Source organism: Sciurus carolinensis, chromosome 6 (assembly GCF_902686445.1).
Source record: "Sciurus carolinensis chromosome 6, mSciCar1.2, whole genome shotgun sequence".
NCBI lineage: Eukaryota > Metazoa > Chordata > Mammalia > Rodentia > Sciuridae > Sciurus > Sciurus carolinensis.
In genome coordinates, this window is record NC_062218.1 from 98644319 (window position 1) to 98669013 (window position 24695).

Sequence of the window (24695 nt, forward strand, 5' to 3'; positions counted from 1 at the left end):
CAGCCCCATGGGTGAGTTTTGAGTGGAAAAGTAATGTGGCTATTGCTTTTTTGGGTGGGGAAGGTGGTACTGAGGTGCTTATCCATTGAGCCATATCCCTCAGCCCTTTTTTATTTTTTTATTTTGAGATAGGGTCTCACTAAGTTGTTTAGGTCCTCGCTAAATGATTGAGGCTGGCTTTGAACTTGTGACCCTACAGTCTCAGCCTCCTGAGCTGAAATTACAAGTATGAGCCTCCATGCCCAGCTCGATTGCCTTTTAAAAGAACCCCTATGGCTACCTCATGAAGGATGGACTTTGGGCATGGCAGAAAGAGTGGAAGCAGGGAAATTATCGCAAGAGGCTAGAAGGCCATTGAAACAACTCAGGTGAGAAATAATGGCGGCTTGTATCAGGGTAGTAATGCTAAAGGTGGGGAAATGTGATTGGATTTAGGGTATATTTGGAAAGTAGAGTCAACAGTACTTGACAAAGGTTCACATTGTCCATCATCTGAGGGAATAAGTACTTAAGACTTAGGTTAGCCATCTACTCCTATTTGTTTACACAAAACACAGTGGGGTCAGACCTGATCCCACAGGAAATGCACACGTACACTTTGGCCCTAAGTTGTGCATTTCTGGAGAGGCAGGCTACATTTTTAACAATGAACAAGAAACACCCTAGTTGTCTCCTCCATCCTCAGTTTGGGGCTAACTTAAAGGGGCAAGACCCAAGAACACAAATAAATTGGGAGTTTTCAGATGTTATTGGACAAAAGAATTTAAGATACAGATGTTCTTTGTGATCTGCCTCTATTTTCCATCATTAGCCCATTACATTGGCAGGTTCTATGCCTGTTGTCTCCCTTACCCTGCCAGGTTTCTATAGGACCAATTATTTAATAGGTCCCTTTTTGTCCAAATGTGTGTGTCTGTGACCCCCAGGGCATGGTGTTGACACCCCAAACAGTTCTGGATGTTTGGTGTTTGCATGTGATACAGGCTAGGCACAACATCATCTGAGGGAGTAAGTACTTAAGACTTAGGTTAGCCATCTACTCCTATTCGTTTACACAAAACACAGTGGGGTCAGACCTGATCCCACAGGAAATGCACACGTACACTTTGGCCCTAATTTTGGGCATTTCTGGAGAGCCAGGCTACAAACACTCTCATGCCAACAGGGTTGGGGAAGCAAGTAGGGGAAGAGGTGACCCGGTATCCTCCGGAGCTAGCAGGTCTTGTTCTGTTTGTGTTGTGCTGCTGTAACTGGGGGTGAGAGTGTATTATAAATATAGCCATACAGAGGGCCCCTAGAATTGCACTGCTTGAGATTCTCTGTGATCCTCACTAAGATGAAACTGCCAGACCAGGAGGAGTCTGAAAGCTCCAATGCCCATGAAAATGTTCCTGTAGAAGAGTTGGACAGCAGCCGTGGCCCTAGCACCAGCCCTGATGGCCCCTCAGACACAGACAGCAGGGAATTGGGGATATGCAAGGACCCTCTGCTCTTCATTCAGCTGAATGAGCTACTGGGCTGGCCCCAGGCATTGGAGTGGAGAGAAACAGGCAGGTAAGTGGGCCCAGGCTAGTTCTATGAGGCCCTGGACTTCTTCCATGATCCCCTTCCTCCTCCTATGGGCCTCCTTCCAACCTCAAATATTTTTTTTTTTCTCTTTACATTCTACTATTCTTAATACCAGTGTCCTTTGCAGTCTAGCTCTGAGTCCCCCAAGTTCCAGGATGGGCATACTTGGCATCTCTAGGCCCATGACCCCCATTGCCCTATCTTCCATGGCTTTGCTGTGTCCCTGCTCCTGGATGTGGAGAGATTCCCAAATAACACTGTCCATCCCCCTCTACCACAGGTGGGTGCTGTTTGAGGAGAAACTGGAGGTAGGAGCAGGCCGGTGGAGTGCTCCCCACGTGCCCACCCTGGCACTGCCCAGCCTCCAGCAGCTCCGAAGCCTGCTGTCCCAGGGCCTTGTACTGCTGAATTGTCCAGCTCAGAGTCTCCTGGAACTCGTGGGTAGGCTGTTATCCTTTTCAGGGAGATGCCAATTCCCTGGGATTTCCTCCACTCTTGGAATCTTCTAGAGCCTACCTGACCCTACCTCGCCCTAGCGATTATCCACCCTCATTACAAGAAGGTGGAAAAGCAGAGTGAAGGAGCAAGTTCATTGGTCCCTACATTTCCTAAGACTCCTTGAAGGGAAAGGGGGTGGGGAGAGGATGATGGGGGAGGGGGTCAGGAAACTCTTAAGGACCTCAGGTCCCACATCTGTTCTCCAGAGCAGGTGATCCAGGTGGAATCACTGAGCCCAGAGCTGAGAGGGCAGCTACAGGCCTTATTGTTGCAGAGACCCCGACATCACATCCAGACCAGAGGCACCAGGCCTTGTTGGGGTGAGAAGCTCTTTCTTGGACCCACAATCAAGACCCTGGGTGGGAGAATCCAAGATGTCCCTGCACCTTCCTGAGACAGAAGGGGCCTAGGCTTAGCTCAGACTTCAGCCGGACTCATGGGCAAGTTCAAGAGCTGGTGGAAATGGGGGTAGGTGTGGTTAGGAGCTTAATAGAGCTCTGTGAAGGGAGGAACTTGGTGGGTGCTGTGTCAGGAGTTTTACACAAAGTACCCTATTCAATCTCTTAAAAAAATTTTTTTTTAGATGTTGATAGGCCTTTATTTATTTATTTTTATGTGCTGCTGAGAATCGAACTCAGTGCCTCACATGTGCCAGGCAAGTGCTCTACCACTGAGTTACAACTCCAGCCCCCTATTTAATCTTGACAGTCCACCATGTAAGGTAGTACCACAATTATCCCCATGTTAGTGATGAGAAAACTGAGGCTGAGTGGGAAAGAGTGTGCTCTAGTTCTCATAGCTTGTCAGAGGAAAGGCTGGTCAGAGAGCCCTGGTGGATGTGCCCCCAAAGCCTGTGCTCTTGACCACTGTATAATCCTTTTGTAGGATCTACCCATCCAAGAAAGGCTTCTCATGATGAGAATGTTCCCCTGAAGGAACAGGTTTGTGACCCTTCCTTGGGTAGGGTTGGGAGAGGAGTCAGGAATTAAAAGTTTTCATTAGTTGAGATTTTGCCAACATCCTCCTCCCCAAATAACCTCTCATACTCTGTGCCATACTCAGTGTCAAAACTCCCTGATACAGAAGCTGCCACCAAGGGCTGAGGCAGCAGCTGTGCTGGCAGGAGAACTGGGCTTCCTGGCACAGCCATTGGGGGCCTTTGTGCGACTACGGGAGCCTGTGGTGCTGGGGCCACTTACTGAGGTGCCCATCCCCAGCAGGTGAGGCTACTGAGAGGGAGTCAGGGGTCCTAGAACTCAGAAGAAGGGCCCCTATGGGAGAAAGGTGTGCGGGATCTCTAGGTCAGTTCTCTGAAGGTGTGTGTGGGATGTGTGTAGGGATAGGGAAGGTGATAGTGGTCAGGTCTGCAGAGCAGGCATGCAGTGAGCATATGTACAGGGCTGGTAGGGAGGGCAGAACTGAGTGTTAGTGGGCAGAACTACCTTAGGAGAAAGCAGCATCTGACCCTCTCTGGGGTTTGGTTCCTTCTTCAGGTTTTTCTGCCTCCTCCTGGGCCCCCCCACACATGGAAGGGGTTACCATGAAATGGGTAGGGCAGCGGCTGTCCTACTCAGTGACCCGGTGAGCTGGGCAGGCATACCTGTGTGACTGCACACATAGGCTCGTGTGAGTATGCATGGACTCTGTATGTGTGACCAAGTACAGCAATGAGGCAGAGTGTGACTTTGTGCCTGTAGAAGGGGGACTGAAATTTCCATGGTTACCAACACAGCCTCATTACTGACCCAGTACTGCACACAGAAGGCACTTACTACTCATTGAATGAATGAATGCATGAATGATTTGCCTGCCTATGTGACCTGCGTGTCTAGTTTTGAGAAACACAGAAATGAAAATACATGTGAGAGTCAAAATCTGCATTTACTGCCCATTCTATGCTCCTAAACCCAGCAATTCCAGTGGTCAGTTCGCCGGGCCAGCAACCTTCAGGACCTTCTGGCGGCCCTGGATGCTTTCCTAGAAAGAGTGACTGTGCTTCCCCCAGGTCGGTGGGACTCAACAGCCCGGATCCCCCCGCCCAAATGCCTGCCCTTTCAGCACAAAAGGTACTTTGGGGCCATCATTCCCTACAGATCCTTCCTCAAGGCCAGTCTAGGGTCTAGAGTTACTATGTAGGAGAGGCTGGTCCTGTCTTCGAATTTGGGGTCAGGCTCATCTAACTCTGATTTCTGCCCTATCACTCTCTTGTTTTTAAACCTGAACAAGTATCTTCCAAGCCTCTCTGGCCTGGCTTTCACAGGGGGTGATGACCTAGACTTTTGCTTGCAACTCTGCAGTCTGAACCTGCCCCTCACCTTAAAGACAACTGCCACCAGGGGGCAGGGCACCCCCAGCTCTGGGCCAAGTTGAGGGAGAATGAGAATGTTTGAGAGATTGGAATTGAGAATGATTGGAGATTCTCCGACAACCTGGGGTTCCCCTTCTCCTTAGGCTTCCCTTGCAAATGCAGGAAGCCAAGGATCTCTCCCTTCCGTGCAGGGCCCACACAGAGGACAGGCACAGCCATGAATCACATGAGCCTAGCCCAGAGTTGCAGCGGACCGGCAGGTGAGGCAAGCTGGTTGGGAAGGATTGGGGGCCTGTGAAGGGGAGGAGTCATAGGGGACCCAGGTGTGTGCTCACGAGAAGGGCTCACTTGGCCACAGGGAAAGTAGTGGGAATGTGGGCGTAGGGTGTGCAAACCTGTATCACTGATGACCCACGGGTGGCAGGCTGTTTGGGGGCCTTGCCCAGGACGTGCGACGGAAGGCTCTGTGGTACCCAAGCGATTTCTTGGACGGTCTGCACCCCCAGTGTTTCTCAGCTGTGCTCTACATTTACCTGGCCACCGTCACTAATGCCATTACTTTTGGGGGTCTGCTGGGAGATGCCACTGAGGGTGCTCAGGTGAGTGGGGTGAGAGGGTTTGGCACAAACTTTGATATCCATGCTTCTACTCCCTTCTCCTGGGACTACAGGTGGGCTTAGGATGCTCCCTGGGCTCCTATACAGAGGACTCCAGGGTCCTGTGCTGAGCCCCCATTGTCTTTCAGGGAGTGCTGGAAAGTTTCCTGGGTACAGCCGTGGCTGGAGCTGCCTTCTGCTTAATGGCAGGCCAGCCTCTCACCATCCTCAGCAGCACAGGGCCAGTACTGGTCTTTGAGCGCCTGCTCTTCTCTTTCAGCAGGTAGGAGACCTCTCCCATCTCACTGGCCCTTTACTAGTCACAGCCTCAGCGTGGTCCTGGCTTGGTCAATAGGAAAGGGTGAGAACTGTCTCCTTGGCTTGAGAGGCACCTGACCTGGGTTAGGTGGGGAGCAGACAGCCCTGCTCATCTCTCACCCCACAGAGATTACAGCCTGGACTACCTGCCCTTCCGCCTGTGGGTAGGCATCTGGGTGGCCACCTTTTGCCTGGTGCTGGTGGCCACAGAGGCCAGTGTGTTGGTGCGCTACTTCACCCGTTTCACCGAGGAAGGTTTCTGTGCCCTCATCAGCCTCATCTTCATCTATGATGCCCTGGGCAAAATGCTGAACCTGACCCGAACCTATCCCATCCAAAGGCCTGGGTCCCCTGCTTATGGCTGCTTCTGCCAATACCCAGTCCCAGGAGGTGGGTTGAGGGAAACAGGGAGGGACCTTGACCAGGTGAGAAAGGATGTGGGATGGGGAGGGGTTCCTCCTGGTTAAATTCAGTGAAATGCTGATCTCTTACTTGATAACCAGCAGCATTCTTCCTCTCTATGGTTCTGAATCAGTTGAGAAAAAAGACAATAGAAAACCCAATATTGTCTTTATTTCTGACATCAATAGAAGAACATAGGTTATACCTATGGGTGAATGAGCTTCCTGACAATGAAGGCAAATTAGACTCACCCACTTGATAATGGCAGCACTGGACAGGGATGATCTTGCCCCAGAATAGCAGAGCTAAATACATGCACCAAGTAGGCAGCTCTCTCCTGAGAAACAGAAGAGAAAGAGGCAGGGCTAGGCATGCCTGCTTCATCTCCTAAACTCATCATAGTTATTCCCCCCGGTGGGAGTGACTGAACAGGTGGAGAGACTTGGAGTATTACATTTGCATATATCCCTCCGTATATCCCTGGTGGAAGGCAACGCCAGGACTGGGGAGGGAATGTCCTCTAACATTGAGCCAGGGCTGTGCTATGCATGAGTAAGACCAGTTTGTCTCAGCGACTCAAAAGGCCGAGGCAGGAAGATAGTGAGTTCAAAACCAGCCTCAGCAACTTAGCAAGGCCCTAAGCAACTCAGCGAGATCCTGTCTCTAAAATAAAATATAAAAAAGGGCTGGGGATGTGGCTCAGTGGTTGAGTGCCCCTAAATTTAATCCCCAGTACAAAAACAAAACAAAACAAAAGAAAAACAAACAAATAAACAAACAAACAAACAAAACGAGTTTTGTCCCCTGGTAGAAACAGATTTGGGAGCAGCTCATGCATCCAGATAACATACATTTGCTGAGCAACTGCTGGGGCCTGGTTCTGGGATACCCAACAGAGTCACAAATGAGTAGAGAATTTGAGGGGCAGCTGGGTGCAGTGGTGCTTGACCATAATCTCAGTGAGTAGAGAAGCTGAAGCAGGAGGATTGCAAGTTGAGGTTAACCTCAGCAGCTTAGGGAGACCTTGTTTCAAGATAAAAATTAAAAGGACCAGGGATAAAACTCAGTGGTAAAGTGCCACTGGGTTCAATCCCCAGTACACAGAGAGAGAGAATTTGAAGGAATGAGGGCAGGAGGCAGTGTCCTTAAGTAGTGTCACAGTTGGCAGTTATAGAGTCAGCAGACAGAGGAATCAGAGCTAAGAACTCTGGTTCATCTAGACCCATCAGATTAGAATCTTGTGGGGCTGGAGAAGGTTCTCAGGGGTTCTCAATGTTCTCTCTGCTTCCCAGGAAATGAATCTCAATGGACAAGAACAAAGCCAAAAGACAGAGATGACCTGTTAAGCATGGTGAGAGACTGCTGAGAAGGCCTGGGAAGGAAAGGGTGGCAGCTAAATCTGTGAGTGGCTCTTGACTCTTCCCACACATAATCTAGGGCACTGAGGCCTGTGATCAAAGACCTCCTCCCATCCTGGGTCCCTGATGTTTCTGTGGGTCCCCCTTTCCTTGAAGTGGTTCCAGGAGAATAGGATTACTTACTCTGTTGCCTACCCCTTCATTCAGGACCTAGGCCTGGTCAATGCATCCTTGCTGTCTCCACCTGAATGTACCCAGCAAGGAGGCCACCCTCGTGGCCCTGGTTGTCATACAGTCCCAGACATTGCCTTCGTCTCCATTCTCCTCTTTCTCACCTCCTTCCTCTTTGCCATGGCCCTCAAGCATGTAAGGACCAGTCGCTTCTTCCCCTCCATGGTGAGTGTCACCTTTCTGTGTTAGAGGTTTGCTCTTGGCCTTGGGTCCTGTTTCTGAATGAGAAAGCGTGTGGAAGGAGGGGGATGGCAGACTGGAACCTGATTATCTACTGTGTGGCCAGGTGCGCAAGGTGCTTAGTGACTTCTCCTCAGTCCTGGCCATCTTGCTGGGCTGTGGCCTTGATGCCTTCCTGGGCCTAGCCACACCGAAGCTCATGGTGCCCAGAGAGTTCAAGGTGAGAACTGGGGAGAGGGGGAGGGGCCAGAGGGGAAAGCAGGGTCAACAGAACCTGGAGAAGGAAGATGCATAAATACTACCCATTTCATCCTCTGAGCTTCTTTTCTCACCATCCCCCCCAAAAAGAAATAGTAATAATAATGGTCGTTGAGAAGATTAAATGAGGTACTGCAGCAGACATAAGTGAATATAGAAATCTGTACACAGTAGATAATCATTATAGGGTAGGGGTCAAGGAGGATGGGTTCTGGGCAGCCAGATCTGCCACTTCGTGGCTGTACATTTCTAAATTATTGCACATGTCTAAGCCTCAACTTCTTAATCTATAAAATGGAAATAAATAACAACAGTTCCTACCCTATAGGTTATTTTGAAATTTACAGAAGATCACAGTGTACAGTACTGATTACTGTTCCTGGCACATATTCAGTCCTCAGTAAATGTTAGTCATTATTGTTATGATAATACCCTTGGCATGGCCCTGCCCACTCCACTACTCCCCACTCTCTTCTTTGCCCCACCCCTCATTGCCTGCTCTGATTCATTACAGCTGGAGCTCCTTCCCTAGGGCATGCCAGTGTGCAGGACAAGGCTTAGCACGATTCTTAGACTCTGCCTGCACATTTGGAGACCTTCCACCTGTCCCCCACTCCCCAGAAAGGAGAGCAGAGGGGCTCCATCTAGGGTCACCTCAGTAGCTCAGAACACTGGGCCACTCCCTCCTCAAACAGACGCTTGTAATCAGAGCGAATGCAGACACACCCAGCCCTGCCCTGCCCCTGCCCCAGATCATAGCAGGTCTGAGCCTGAGTTGCCCCACCCTGGATGGGGGCTATGCCCAGGGAGAAGGGCTCTATATATTATACCAAGAAGTGTGGGCAGGCCTTATCCACCAACTGTTCTTCTTCCAGGGAGGCAGGGTCCCTGAGATCCAAAGTCCAGAGTCCCTGGTTCCAGTCAACCTGGGGCCCCTTAAGTCACTGGGGTGATTTACTTTGAACCAGTTTCCTACGCATGTGCATGTGTGATTACGTGTGCAAGTGTGTGCACACACACAGACACACACAATCTGTTCCCACCTAGCATTCAGTGTCTTGAGCAGGGGGGAAGGTTGTAGAAGAATGCCAAAGTTGGGGTGTGCGGTGAGGTGCTCTTGGGAGACTCTCCAACCTGTCTGTGGAATGCCCTCCCCAGCCCACGCTCCCTGGGCGTGGCTGGCTTGTGTCGCCTTTTGGAGCCAACCCCTGGTGGTTGACTGTGGCAGCCGCCCTGCCTGCCCTGCTGCTGTCTATCCTCATCTTCATGGACCAACAGATCACAGCAGTCATCCTCAATCGCAAGGAATATAGACTTCGGGTAAGACCTGCTGGGTAGGGTCTCAGAACAAGGGACAGAAGCTCTAAGGTGGGATCCAGGCACTCCCTACCCCCAGTCTTTCACCTCAAAGGACAGAGACCTCAGGCATGGCTACCTTCAGCTACTCCTGTGCTTCTCCCCACTACTGCAGAAGGGAGCTGGCTTCCACCTGGACCTCTTCTGTGTGGCTGTGCTGATGCTGCTCACATCAGTGCTTGGGTTGCCCTGGTATGTCTCAGCTACTGTCATCTCCCTGGCCCACATGGACAGTCTTCGGAGAGAGAGCAGAGACTGTGCCCCTGGGGAGGCCCCCAGCTTCCTGGGCATCAGGTGAGGCATTCAAGAGGCTAGAGTGAGAGATGGGCGGCAAGATGGGCACAGAGTATGTGACAGTTTCTACATGGCTTAAACTCTAATCTTGTGCTCCACAGCACTGCAGTGGGGTAAATGGGTGAGTTCTGGGAACTGTGATGGGTAAATCAGACCTTCTTTCCTCCTTCAGGCATGGGGACTGGGGTGGGGCTTAACGGTGGAGGCAGACAGTGCTGAAATGGAGGATGAGGTACCCCCTAATAATCCTCACTCATTGTAGAACACGATTGATGTTACAAAGGAACTCATTACAAAAACAATTCTGTAACTGTTGGAAAAACAACCTGTCTAAAAGTATATGAAATTAACTTCGTAAGTTCTGAAATGTCTTTATGGCAGTATAAAAATTGCTAATTTTGGGACTGGGGTTGTGGTTCAGTGGGAGAGTGCTTGCCTAGCAGGTGTGAGGCACTGGGTTCGATTCTCAGCAATGCATAAAAATAAATAAATAAAGACTTTGTGTCCATTTACCAAAAAAAATTACTAATTTTCCATCAAAATGAGAAAAGAGCAGCTATAACTTGAACTGACAGGCCTAGTAACCTCAGGTTGGAGTACTCTGCCACTTGCTGCCCATCAATTTTTCACACCAAGCTAAGGCCTTTACCTGCCTGGCAACCTGGGGGATCCTTTTACTTTTCTCCAGCTGCCAGAGTCTACAACGGTGTCTGGTCAGCCTGAACTCTCCCAGACCTGGGGCTAATTTCTCCTTCTCCCCACAGAGAACAGAGGTTGACGGGCCTGGTGGTATTCATCCTTACAGGTGTCTCCATCTTCCTGGCACCTGTGCTCAAGGTACGTGTTAGGTCAGGATCAGGGTCAGTGCAGTAATAATAACACAGAGAGCAAAAACTGACACTGGTTGAATGCTTACTGTGTGACAGGCATTGCTTTTTCCATACTTGACCTCATTTAATCCTCACATTGACCCTGAAAGGTGTATATATTTTACAAACTAGAAATGCAAAGGTTAAAGAAGTAAAGTGACTTGCAAGATCCCACCAAGAGAACTGGTTTCTCAGATCTGAGACCCCAAATTCTTATTCAGAAGGCTTTCTGTCCAGTGGAGCAGGGTGTGGGCATCTCAACATCCTCTAGGGTCCAAGTGCTACCCTTGCTCCAGCTCCCCAACAAGCCTGAGTCTAAGGCTTGCTCATCACACCAGATCAACTTTGAGGCAAAACCTCTTTTCTTCTCCCTTACCAGAGACTTATAGACCATGTGTTGTGTGCCACATTCTGCTAGGTACCTGAAAGAAGTGAGGGCAGGGGAATATAGAAAAGCAATATGAAATTAAGCCCTCTACCAGAAATATATACCCAAACAAAAATCAAGTAATAGCACAGAGGCTCAGTAAGCTGAGATAGTAGAACAGTTAAGGAGGGTGTGGAGAATGTCAGACAAGAGTCATTGGCAGGAGGACAAGAGAGGTTAGGGGAGGGAAAGGTCATGGAGGTTGGGTGAGAGTGATTCAGTAGAAAAAGCCAGATGGACTGGATCATCCACTTACTAACTAGGTGACTCTCATAAACTATATGCCAAACATATAGTTCCAGGTACTGTTGATATGGTGGTTAAAAGAGGTCATGTCTCCATCCTTGCAGTCTGGTGAGAGGATACAGATTTTAAACAATTAAAACAAGAAGCCAGGCACAACTCCAGAGACTGAGGAGGATCCCAAGTTTGAGGTCAGCCTGGGCAACTCAGTGAGACCCTGTCTCAGAATAAAAAATAATAAAAAGGGCTGGGGATGTACTCAATGGTAGAGTGCCCTGAGTTCAATCCCTAATACTTAAAAAAAAAAAAAGGGGGTACCAGGGCTAATTTAGATTAAGTAGTATCAGTGAAAGCCAAAGGCCTTTCTGGGGTGTCATAAGATGAGGTATGAGTGGTGAGATGGAACTGGTCACGCAGAAGTCTTATGGAAGAGCATTTTAGGTGGAGTGAATAGCAACGCAAAAAAACTTTGCAAGGGGGTAGAAACAAACTTGGCATGCTGAGTGATAGAAGTGAGACCAGTATACTGGGAACATACAGAACAGAGAGGAAGGTGATAGATAAGATTGGAGAGGTAGGCCAGGCAATGGGCAAGTTACTTATTTTCTCTGAAATTCAAGTTTCTCATCTGTAAATGCAGACAATAATAGAATTCACCTCATCTTACTGATGTGAGGATTCCATGAGATCAGGCATGCATGCAAAATGCAAAAGGAAAGGAAAGGCCTGGGCAGGAGGCTGGGGTTGGAGTCTGAGATGGGGCATCTGGGTGCTGGTAGAGATAAACTCCTTCACCGGCTCTACCCTTCTTCCTACCAGTTCATCCCAATGCCTGTACTCTATGGCATCTTCCTGTACATGGGGGTGGCAGCACTTAGCAGCATTCAGGTGAGCCCATTAAAATCACCTAGAAACTCCACTCTTGTCTAAACTTGTCAATTCCTCTTCTGTCCTGTTTTACTGCCTCTCCTGAATGTAAAGACTTGGCTGCCAGGCTCTGGATGGGGAGGAGGTCAAGGGAACCTTCTGCCCCACACCCACTTGGCTGGAGTAATAGGGACACTTTCTAGACTACCTGATTGCCCTGCTTTCCTTTTCCTCTCATCCTCCAGTTCATGAAGAGAGTGAAGCTCTTGTTGATGCCAGCAAAACATCAGCCAGACCTGCTGCTCTTGCGGCATGTACCTCTGAGCAGAGTCCACTTCTTCACAGCTATCCAGCTTGCCTGCCTAGGTCTGCTTTGGATAATCAAATCTACTCCTGCAGCCATCATCTTCCCCCTCATGGTGATTTGGGGCAGGGATGGGCAATCCTGGGAGTTCTGGGAGACTCTGCTCCTGGGAGGGTGCCAAGGCCTCCACAAGTGGAAGTCTGTCCCCTCTCCCACTTGCCCTAGCTCTACTTGGTTGGAAATCTTAAGAGAAAGAAAAATGGCTGAAGGATACTTACAGATAGGATAGTCCCAGAATGCCTGATTCATTTCCTTTCCCAACCTCTTTGGGCTGATCTATGAACTCGGAAAAAAAAAAACAACAACAACAAAAAAACTGGAGTCCTGGGGGAAAGCAATGCTGACACTTTTGTAGTCAGTGAGGGGTAACACAGAGGAGGAAGTTAAGAGCCATGGATTTTACAGTAGGACCAATTACCAGTTGTAAAACTTCTGAGAAGTTTTAATCTTTCAGGCAGTTTCTTTCTCTGTACCATGGGGATAAAATATATAGAAACATGTTATTTTCCGTGAAATGATACTCGATGTCTAGCACATAGGAAGTGCTCAATAAATGTTACAGTTATTGCTGTTGCTGCTTACAACCCTGGGCTTATTTCTATTCCTGCAGTTGTTGGGCCTGGTAGGAGTCCGAAAGGCACTGGAATGGGTCTTCTCACCACAGGAACTCCTCTGGCTGGATGAGCTCATGCCAGAGGAGGAGAGGAGCATTCCTGAGAAGGGGCTGGAGCCAGAGCACCCATTCAGTGGACATGCCAGTGAAGATGTGAGCGCCAGTCTGGGTCATCCAGGGGTAATGGAGCAGAAGTTGAGAGCACACTCTGTCCAGGAGCTGTCCCTAAAGTTTAATATCTCCACTAAGCCTGAAGATTTGACACAATCACTGTCCTTAGTTCTGTGTTGACATAGGCAGAATGAAGTAGTAAGGGAAATCTTTATTCATAGGACGGGGGTCCTGGTTTATGAGCCTATGGAGTGGAATGGTCTGGGAACACAGTTCTAAGGTCTGGCTTTTCCAACCCTGATCTGGGTTTTTATATACATCACTGGGGTTTAATCCTGTCACTGGGTCCCTTCTTTACTTGCCTCTCTCTTTTTATTTCCAACTCATCTTTGGATCTCTCTTCCACAGTCAGAGCTGATGTATCAGCCAAAGTTTCCAGAAATCAACATCTCTGTGAATTAGCTGGAGTAGGAGCTTGGGAGTGGAGATCTCAGGAAACTAAGGATGAGGTGAGGATGTGAGGCAAGTAAGTGCTCCTGGCATTGAGGATGGGGAGATGAGGCCTCAGGCCTTGGAAATATCCTGTCCTGACCAGTCCTGTGTTCTTTTCATACTCCAGTACCTTATGAGCTCTAGGGTGGGGAAGAAGAAGAAGGGTATCCCTAAAGAGAAGGACAAAACAGGCAAGAGGACATGGGCTTGATTTCACGCAGTTCCGAAGTCTGGCCAGTAGAGGGAGATCAAGCTCACACCATGTGGGATGTGGAGGTGGAAGGGGCAGAGGATGCGAGGGAAGGCTCCAATGACAAAAGAACCGAAAGGAGAGCCAGGGAGGATAAAGCCCATACTCCTTAACCTTACCCAGGAGGCTCCGCCTGTAGGCGGCTGTGAGCCACACTCCAGACAAGTGGAGGGACCCTCTATGTCATTCGCTTTATTCATACATATACAATTTTCGGATTAAAAAAAATTTTTTTTTAAAATTAAACAAGCCTATCACAGAGTATCTGGGAACTAGAGATAGAGTGGCAAGTAGGCAATCATAGTCCCTGTCTTCAGGAAGCTTAAATCCCAGTGGGAGCAGGAGGATCCCCAGTTCCAGGCCAGCCTCGGCAATTTAGGGAGACTCGCCTCCCCACCCTCTCCCGTGTCAAAACAAAAAATAAAAAGAATGAAAAGGACGGGGGGATAGGAGGGGGGCAAAAATGGAGGAAGGAGGGACTGTATAGAGAGAAAAGAGGGGCGGGAAGGGTGGGGGGAAGGAAATAACATAATAAATCAAAAACTATTACCCTAGGTAAATGTATGATTACACAAATGGTATGCCTCTACTTCATGTACAAACAGAGAAACAAGATGTATCCCATTTGTTTACAATAAAAGTAAATAAATTAAAAAAAAAAAGAAAAGGGCCGGGAATGGAATGTATCTCAGTGGTAAAGTGTCCCTGTGTTCAATCCCCAGTACAGAAAGAAAGAAAGAAATAAGAAAGAAAGAAAGAAAGAAAGAAAGAAAGAAAGAAAGAAAGAAAGAAAGAAAATCCCAGTGGGATACTCAGACAAACAAACAAGTAGGCAACTGCTAGTGGGATAGTGCTGGATAAGGGAAGCACAGGCTGTGGGAGCAAAGAAACCTCTTTAACTCCTTCTTGGAAGGTAGTGAAGATGGGATGGGTAGGAGTTAGGGAAGTTTCTAACTGGAAGTGGTCCATAATTTGAAATCTGAAGAGAAATTAACTAGGATAAGATGGAGGGAAAATGGTCTGTGCTGAAGCCACAGCATATGCAAAAACCTAAAATTTTTTGCCCTTGATAATATGAACTCTCTTTTTAGCCACAGAACACCCTCCTCTCTGTGTCTGTACAAGACCAAGAACCCCAAAGCCCCCCACAAATTGCAATGGGAAATTGAGGTTTAGAGGGAGAAAGGGCAATTCACTGGCTGGTCCAAAACAAGATCTCCTGGGCTTTCCTTATCCCTTAGCACTCCTTTGCTCTCTCTTTGTCCTATTGTGTCCTTGAGCACTTGCTCTGGCCTCACCACTTCTTTCCTCAGTTCACATGTGTGCACTCCAGAAGTTAGGACATTTGTTGGCCTTTGGCTTCACTACCAGATGCTGTCAGCTGGGAATCTGTAACAATGGGGCAGGACTGAAGAGCAGTTGGCCACAGGCATTGGACATTTTCTCCGTGTCCAGTACACATGTGTCTACATGGTTCTCTTTGTCATCTACATAGAATGAATATCTCCTGGAAAGGCGCAAGCAGGTTTGCTGGTGCTTAGGACAGGCTGGTGAGCCAGAGGGATTGACCAAGATCCATTTACTCACTCTTTACCCATTAAAGGGACCTGAGCCCAGAAGCCCTTCCCATTTTCAACATTCTGTTCTCACAAATCCTCATTTGTAGAATCTGGAGGTCATCTTTTCTACTTAGAAAAGAAGGAAAAAGTCCCTCTTTCCAGAATAAGGATTCCTTTATGTGAAACCGCTTATTTATTTACTTATTTTATTTTGAGACAGGGTCTCGCCGCTAAGTTGCTGACATTGGCCTCCAACTTGTCATCCTCCTGCCTGCTTCCTGAGTCACTGGAATTACAGACTGTGCGCCACCACGCCCAGTTTGAAACACTCTTTTACACATATAAAAATAATCTTTCTTATTGTTTTGTTGACCACAAAAGTAAATGAGGTAACTAGAAAAATCTCAAAACATTGTAGAACTGTATAATTTCGAAATGGAAATCATCTTAGATATAATCATGGTTCACATTTTGGTGTCTGTTGTTCAGATTTATTTCAATGGACACATTACTAATTTTTATTAAAAATAGTATACTGTAAAGTTCTGCAACGTGTTTCACTTAATATGCATTTGGCATTTCTCCATGTCAGTAACTTCTAACTACCCCATCCTGTCATCTGCATAGAATGAATAATCTTATAAATTAAAAAAGATTTTCCTTTCTCCCCCAACCCCTGACACATGAAAAGTCTTCTTCAAGTGCAAGCATTTCTCCAGAGTATGTAGCTAGGAGTGGAATCAAAGAATAACATGAAAAGAACACCTGTATATCTAACACTCAGGTTAAGAAACAGAATATTTCTAGTACCTTAGAAGTCTCTATGTCCTTCCCAGACTGCATACCCACTTCTGGGTCACACTATCCTACATTTGATGGTAATCATTCTATCACTTTTTAAAAGAGTTTTAACTCCTCTTTATGTACCCTTACATATTTATCATTTACCTACTTTTGAATGTTATATAAATGGAATCATAGTGTGGAATTCTTCTGAGATAACTTCTTTCATTCAGTGTTGTTTGAATCAATCAAGAGGATGCACGTATCTGTAGTTTGTTCATTTTGTTGCTATGTAGTACCCCATTGTAAGACTCCACAACAATTCAATTATCCAGTTTTCTATGGAGTCAGTGAAGTCACTGGTGAAGTCAATGGGCTCTAGTGCTTCATCTCTGGAAAGTTTAAATTGATTCAAATTCTTTAATTCTCAGATTCTTTATTTCTTCTTCAGTCAGTTTTGATGCACTGTATTTTTCTGGGTTTTTTTTTTTTTTTTTCCCATTTGTGGTGCTGTGGATTGAACTTGGGGCCCTTACTGAGCTAAATCCCTAGTCCTGAAATTTATTAATTTTATCTTAGTTCTCATATTTATTGGCATAAAGTTATTTTAATAACCTTTGCTTAATCTCTGTGGTGCATTTAGCTGTGGTTCTCTTACCATTTCTAATGTTATTTGTTCGTTCTCTTGATTATTCTTGTCTCAAGTTAGTATTTTTTTAATTTTTTTAGATTTTTTTTGTTGTTAATGGACTATTTATTTATTTATTTATATGTGGTGCTGAGGATCAAACCCAGTGCCTCACACATTCGAGGCAAGTGCTCTACCACTGAGCCACAACCCCAGCCCTCAAGTTAGTTTATTTAAGTCTTTTCAAATAACTTTTCACATTATTGATCTCTGTTGAATGTTTTCTCATTAATTTTCGTTCTTTTCTTTGTTATTCACTTCTTTCTATTTTCTTTAGTTTTTTTCTGTTGTTCTTCTAACTTCTTAGCTCCTATTTTGAGCCTAATTAGGAAGCATCCTAATTTAAGAATTGCTGTCATAAATTTCCTCCTAAGTACTACTTTAATTACATCCCATAGTTTTGATACATCATATTCTCAACACCTATTTCTAAGTATTTTCTGATTTCTTTTATGATTTTTTTCTTTGATCCACAAGTTATTGAAAGTGCATTTAAAAATTTTTCAAATATAATTTCCCCCTAGTTATCTTTTTTTGTAACTAATTTCTAATTTAATTGCATTTAGAGACTTTTGAGGCTAACTTTATGACCTGGTATATGGTCAATTTTTGTAAATATTCCATGGGTACTTAAAAAGAATACTCTCTTAATTGTTAGGCATGATAGTCTATCCAATTCTATTAGGCTATACTATTAATTATACTGTTCAAAATGTTTTACATATTTCATGATTCTTTTATTTTGCTTGACCTATCAAATTAATATACCTCAGGGCATAAATGTTTCTGAACCTAATTCTTGAACGTAGTTAGACATTAGGAGGAGAGTTTGGGCAAATCTTTGAATGAAAAGAGGAAGGACTTGCTGACTCATGCAAAATGAGAGGAAAAGGTGAGAACCAGGGAAGCAATTCTGGTTTCAGGGTCAATTACTGCCTTTTTTTTTTTTTTATTAAAATCTTTCTTATTTTTACAGACTGTATTTTGATTCATTATACACAAATGGGGTACAACTTTTCATTTCTATGGTTATACACAATGTAGAGTCACACCATTCATGTAATGATACATATACATAGGGTAGTACTGTCTGTTTCATTCTACTATCTTTCTGTCCTCCATCTCCTTCCACCCCATTTTTCTCTACACCATCCAAAGTTCCTTCATTCTTCTCTTCCCCCTGCCGTCCCCCCTCATTATATATTGTCATGCACTTATCAGAGAAAACATTTGGTCTTTGGTTTTTTGGGCTTGGCCTATTTCACTTAGAGTGATATTTTCCAACTTCATCCATTTACCAGCAAATGCCATCACTTTATTCTTCTTTATAGCTGAGTAATATTTCATTGTGTATATATACCACAGTTTCTTTATCCATTCATCAATTGAAGGACATCTAGGTTGGTTCCACAATCTAGCTATTGTGAATTGAGCTGCTATCAACATTGATGTGGCTGCATCACTGTAGTATGCTGATTTTAAGTCCTTTGGGTATAGGCCTAGGAGTGGGATAGCTGGGTCAAATGATGGGTCCATTCCAAGTTTTCTGAGGAATCTCCATACAGCTTTCCAGGGTGGCTGCACCAATTTGCAACTCCACCAGCAATGTATGAGTGTGCCTTTTTCCCCACATCTACGCAGCACTTACTATTGCTTGTGTTCTTTACCTCTCTTCCAGGTGCTAAATTCTACCCAAGGACTGTCCAAGGATTCACTGATCATTCATCCTTGCATTCATTCAGCAAATATGTGTTAAATACCTATTATACAGCCAAGCGTGGTGGCCCACACTTGTAATCCCCGCAGCTCATGAGGCTAAGGCAGGCTGATTGTGAGTTCAAAGCCATCCTCAGCAACTCAGCAAGACCCTATCTCTAAAAAATATATAAAAAAGGGCTGAGGATGTCGGTCAGTGGTTAAGCCCCGTGGGGTTCAATCCTGGGTACCAAACAAACAAACAAAAAATAAAACAAAAACAAAAACCAATTAAAAAAAAACAAAACAACAACAACAACAACAAAACTCTATTATATGTCAGGCAGTGTTTTATGTGTAGGATTTCAATGGCAAATAAGACAAGATGTTTACTCTCCTAGAGTTTCCATTCTAGTAGGGAATACAAAATAAATAACAATATATACACAAGATAATATTGGACAGTGATGAATGTAGTACTCCAGGTTAATGTGATAGTGAGGAAGGCCTTGGTGGTGGCTATTTTAATATAGGGAATGATAAGGGCCTCTTTGAGAAAATAACATTTGAGCAGAGACCTGAATGACAAAAATGAGTCAGACTTGGTAATAGGGGAGAGGATGTGGAGGGGAAGCATTCATGGGCAAAGGAATATGTCTTTCAAAGTCTTTAAGTCAGTGAGAATTTTAGAATGTTTAAGAAACTGAATGAGGGCCTGGGTTGTGGCTTAGTGGTAGAGTACTTCCCTAGCACGTATGAGGTACTGGGTTTGATTCTCAGCACTGCATAAAAATAAATGAATAAAAATAAATGTCTATCAATATTCAAAAAATATTTTTAAAAAACTGAATGAAGGCTCATGGAGCTAGAGTAGAGTGAGGGAGAGAATACTGCAAGATGATGTTAGAAAGGGTGAGGATTAGGGTTGTAGGCTAGTATAATGAATACCTTAGAAAAGCAATGTGGGCGAGGTCTTGTCACTTGGGGTAAAAATAGTAGGGCCCAACCCAGAGTAGCCAAAACAAGCTTGAAAATAAAAATCCAAGTTGGAGAACTTGTCATTTATGATTTTAAAACTTTCTACAAAGCTATAATAATCAAGACAGTGTGTGGTAGTAGCATAAGGCAGACATATAGATTAACAGGACAGAATTGACAGTCTGGAAACAAACCCTCAGGATTACGATCAATTAATTTTTCACATGGTTGCCCAGATAATTTAATGGTGAAAAGATAATCTTTTCAATACATGACACTGGGAAAACTGGATACCCACATGCAAAAAAATGAAGTTGAACCCCTACTTCACACCATATGCAAAAACTAACTCAGAATGGATCAATGACCTTAATGTAAGAACTAAAACACACTTTTTAAAAAAAAATTTGTACCAGGAATTGAACCCATGGGCGCTCTATCATTGAGACACATTCCCAGTCCTTTTTATTTTTGAGACAGGGTTTCCCTTAGCTTTCCAAGCTGACCTTGAATTTGCAATCCTCCTGTCTCAGCCTTATGAGTAGCTAGGATTACAGGCATGTGGCACACCACCTGGCTAAAACACTCTCTTAGAAGAAAACATAGGCATAAATCTTTAAGACCTTGGATTTAGCAGTGGTTTCTTAGATATGATGACAAAAGTACAAGCAACAAAATAAAAAAATTAATCAAACTTAATAAAAATTAAAAACTTCTCTGCTGCAAATGACACTCAAGAACGTGAAAAAACACTGGTCATGGTGGCACATGTCGGTAATCTCAGCGGCTTGGGAGGCTGAGGCAAGAGGATCATGAGTTCAAAACCAGCCTCAGCAATTTAGCAAGACCCTAAGGAATTCAGCAAGACCCTATCTCTAAATAAAATATAAATTGGGCTGGGGATATGGCTCAGGGGTTAAGCAACCCTGGACTCAATCCTGGGTACCAAAACAAACAAACAAACAAACAAACAAACAAAAAAAACAGTGGAAAAAACAAACCAAAGAATGGGAGAAAATATTTGCAAACGTATGTCTGATAAGGGACTTGTACCTAAAATATATAAAGAACTCTCACAACTTGATAATAAAAACACAAATAGCCCAAGTAAAAACAAATGGGCAAGGGATATGGGCATTTATTCAAAGAAGATATATACATGGTCAATAAACACATTAAAAGATACTCAACATTGTTAACCATCAAGGAAATGAAAGTGCAAAACACAATGAGATACAACTTGAACCCACTAGGATGGTAATAATAAAAAAAGATAATAAATATTTAAGAATGTAGAGAATCTGGAACCCTTCATACACTGATGATGGGAATATAATATAGTATGGCTTCTTTGGAAAACAGTCTGGGAGCTCTCTAAAAGACTAGACATATCATCTGAGTTAGTAATTCTACTCTTAGGTATAAGCCCAGGAGAACTGAAAACTTAGGTCTTAGATCTACATAAAAACTTGTACACAAATCATAGTTTCATTATTTATGATAGTCAAAAAGTGAAGGGGCTGGGGAGATAGCTCAGTTGGTAGAGTGCTTGCCTTGTAAGCACAAGGCCCTGGGTTCGATCCCCAGCACCCCAAAAAAAAAAAAAAAAAAAAAAAGTGAAATCACTCTAATGATTCAACAATCCAAACTGATGAATGGGTAAATAAAATGATATATCTATATAGTGGAAAATTAGTCATAAAATGGAATTAAGCACTGATTCATGCTACAATAATGACCTTGAAAATATTCTAAGTAAATGAGGACAATCACAAAGGACCACATGTTGTATGATTCTATTTACATGAAATATTCAGAATAAGTAAATCTATAAGGACAAAAGTAGACTAGTGGTTCCCTAGGGTTGGGGTGCAAGATTTATTTCAGGAGTGATGAAAATATTCTAAAATAGATAGGATGATTGCACAATTCTAAATATAATAAAAGCCATTGAAATAAATAATAATCACAAAGGTAGGTGAACTGTGTGATATGTGAATTCTATTTTATTAAAGCTGTTAAAATAAAAAAAATGGTAGGGGACAGAATCTAGTATCAAATCAGTAGGGTCACAACAGAGAAAATGAAAGCCTCTAGGGCCTCCAAGACCAAAGGAATTACTACTGTTGGGCAAGAACTGGGGAATTCTCCAATACCAACTCCAGAAACTTACAAGCTAAGTGAACCCAAGGGAGGAACCATGGCCTTGGGAGGTTTCTCCGGGTTGTTTTCAGAGACTTATGTTTGTTCACCTCCCATGAATATATCCATGTCCAAAGGGGATAATGTGCAGTGATGCAAACTAGAGCTGAGTTCTTTCTCTAGATCCTCTGTTCTTTTCAACGACAATAAATTAATTTCAGAGTCCTTAGCTTCAGCCTGGACTCATTTAATATTTGTTGAGTATGGAATCAGAGAACGGAAAGTCTCATTTTAGAGATGCCGAAACTGAGGGTCCAGAAGAGTTACTTGGCTCAAGGTCATACAACCAGTAAATGGCACTGAGGGGACTCAAATAATGGTGAGATACCTTATCCTCATATTTATACCCCATCCATGTGAGTATATCTCTAATAAATAATTCAGTAATAGCTTATGGTAAGACAGGGCTCAGACCCGGGGAAAGGGATAAATACTAGGAGGGAAAGTGAGATGGGTGGGTAGGTGGGTGTGGAGGGGTAGATATGTGGTAAAGTAGTAGTCGTTACTATACTTTACTTTTTTTTTTTTTTTTTTTTAAGCCTTCCTTCCTTCCTTCCTATATCGGCCAAGTTCTAATTAACCATGTTGCACTGTGGCCTGCCACGCTTTTTTTTTTTTTTCCTCTCTTGGTGCTGGGGATTGAACCCAGGGCCTTGTGCATGCAAAGCAAGCACTCTACCAACTGAGCTATATTCCCAGCCTGCTCCCAAGCTTTGATTGCTGGGCTAAAAAAGATGAGATTTGGCTGAATGGGAACAAACAAACAAACAAACAAAACACAAGCCACAGCAGAGTCTCCATATATCATTTCCATTTCTCTGCTTCAATGGAACTGCTATAGAGTGCTGCTGCAGTTCTGAAAACTTTTGATCTCAGAACTACTTTACACTCTTAAAAATTATCAAAGACATGCCAGGAATGGTGGAGTACACCACAATCCCAATGCCTTGGGAGACTGAGACAGGAAGACGGAAGTTGGAGGCCAGCCTCAGCAATTTAGTGGGGCCCTAAGCAACTCAGCAAGACCCTGTCTCAAAAATCTCAAAATACAAATAAAAAGGACCAGCGACACAGCTCAGTGGTAAAGTGTCCCTGGGTTCAACCTCCAGTGCCAAAAGCAAAAAATTATCAAAGAGCTGTTGTTCACTGTATCAGAAAGTAGAACTGGGAATTTTAAAAATATCTATTAGTTTAGGAAATGTGCACAGAAGTAACATATTTTATTTTTATTTATTTTTAATACCAGGGTTTGAACCCAGGGACACTTAGCCACTAGACACATCCACAGCCCGTTTTATTTTTTATTTTGAGACAGGGACTAGCTAAGTTGCTCAGGGCCTCTCTAAGTTGCTGAAGTTTATTTTGAACTTACGATTAACCTGTCTCAGTCTCCTGAGCCACTGGGATTGCAGGCAAGTGCCACTGTGCCTGGCAAAAGTAACATATTTTATGAAAAATATATCTTTTATTTTTGGGTATTAGAGACTGACCCTGGGGCATTTTGCCATTAAGCTATATTCCCAGACTTTTTATTTTTAATTTTGAGACAGAATCTTGTTAAGTTGCTTAGGGTTTCTCCAAGTTGCCCAGGCTGGCCTTGAACTTGGGATCCTCTTGCCTCAGCTTCCCGAATTGCAAGGATTACAAGTGTATGCCACCAAGCTCAGCTTGAAAAACATATTTTTCAAAACAAAATAGTTAATGAGAAGAGTGACATTTTAAATTTGACTTAATGGACAGCTGGATTCTTGTGTCTGTTTCTGTATTCAGTCAATTGCAATAGATTGTTTTGGTTGAAGAATGTGAAGAAATGCTAGACTCAGATGGCTATGTAGTTGAAAACTGAATATTTAAAAAATATTTTTCCAGATAATTGTGAATATTCTCTTCAATATCATACCATAATCCAACAATTGTAAAATTTGATACAGGTTGAAATCATAATTGTTAAATTTTCATACTGTTAATTAAAATATATTGGTCCATTTTGTACTTTGAATTACTCTTTTATTCATGCGTGATTTTGTAACATCATGCATTAGTTATTTGGAAAATCTTTGTTCACTGAATTATGTATGTCTTCCAAATATTGACACATTTTATTATATAATATTAAAAAATCACATTTGTTATATCACCACTTATTTTATCAATTTTTGGGAAACTGTCAATCAATGGTAGTGGATACAATTTTCCTAAATCTTAATCTATGTTTAAAAGTTTGAATTCTATAATTGGAAACAGATAGTGTCTGCTGTTTTCCTTTAAGTGCCAGACTCCAGAAAAATGTCTGCCAAATATCCACATTTGAATGACCAAAATTTGGCTGTCAAACATACTCTCCGAAACGGTGTTCCATGAAAAAGTGACTAGTTCAGCTTGCAACCAAATTAGTTGTACAAGTGCTTTTCCCTGAGACATCCAATGTACTTTGATGTACAGGAGGAGTTCTGTGCATATTTCTCATTTCCTTAAAAATATTTAAACGACATATATTCAAGGGTTAAGTTTTAGTAAAATAAATTTTACTGCTTCACCAATAATTTTTTTTTTTTTTTTGTGGTGCTGGGAATTCAACCCAGGGCCTTGTACATGCAGAAAGCACTCTACCAACTGAGCTATATCCCCAGCCCGGATTTTATTTTTTTGGTGCTGATTGAACTCTGGACTCATATGCTAAGAATCTGCTTTACCACTGAGTACATCCTCAGTCCCAGGACTTCTTAGTAAAATTTGCTTCTCTTTCCCTTTTAAATACTTAATGAGAAAGAATACATTAATTGCTTGTAAAGTTTGATACCAATGCCTTAAATTAAGCTAAGGTACCCGCAATTTTTATTCCCCATTGTTTGTGTATCATTAGTGCAAAAGTCAACATGGTAAAAAGCAGTATTATAGATTGATAGTGAAAATTCATGGACTTCCTGAAAAGATCTTGAGGCTTCCAGGGGTGTATAGATAGATCATACTTTGAGAACTCTGGTGATATACCTATGTCGTATGTGTGTGTATGCTGAAGTATATATAAAATATTTCTCCTTAAGTTCACATTTCTCTGAGTTAAATGTAATTCCCTGGATTTGACCTTTAAAAAAGTACATTTTACATTTTATTTAATTAGCTTTTTCCTTCCTATTTTAATTTGTTGGAAGTGAAATAAAGTTTTTTTTGTTGTTGTTGTTGTTT

The 24695-nt window shown here is 43.7% G+C and overlaps 1 protein-coding gene across 8 annotated transcripts; it reads left to right on the plus strand.

Annotated features, from left to right (window-relative positions):
* The first annotated feature begins 1315 nt into the window (after positions 1 to 1315).
* Slc4a9 (solute carrier family 4 member 9) lies at positions 1316 to 20093 on the plus strand. 8 transcript variants are annotated; one of them, XM_047556450.1, is made up of 22 exons: positions 1316 to 1554; positions 1850 to 2010; positions 2274 to 2387; positions 2953 to 3008; positions 3130 to 3287; positions 3561 to 3648; positions 3979 to 4133; positions 4567 to 4635; positions 4800 to 4974; positions 5121 to 5254; positions 5417 to 5679; positions 6984 to 7042; positions 7257 to 7445; positions 7567 to 7680; positions 8877 to 9038; positions 9190 to 9368; positions 10133 to 10205; positions 11727 to 11795; positions 12020 to 12193; positions 12749 to 12904; positions 13271 to 13371; positions 15384 to 16245. In XM_047556450.1, the coding sequence occupies exons 1-21, from the start codon at positions 1337 to 1339 to the stop codon at positions 13322 to 13324; spliced, it is 2820 nt and encodes a 939-aa protein (XP_047412406.1). In that variant the 5' UTR covers positions 1316 to 1336; the 3' UTR covers positions 13325 to 13371; positions 15384 to 16245. The 8 variants fall into 8 exon arrangements, with proteins under 8 accessions (XP_047412406.1, XP_047412399.1, XP_047412402.1 ...); XM_047556443.1 differs by lacking the exon at positions 15384 to 16245 and adding an exon at positions 18313 to 20093 and having other exon boundaries at positions 1326 to 1554; XM_047556446.1 differs by having other exon boundaries at positions 1326 to 1554; positions 12803 to 12904.
* Positions 20094 to 24695: the final 4602 nt, after the last annotated feature.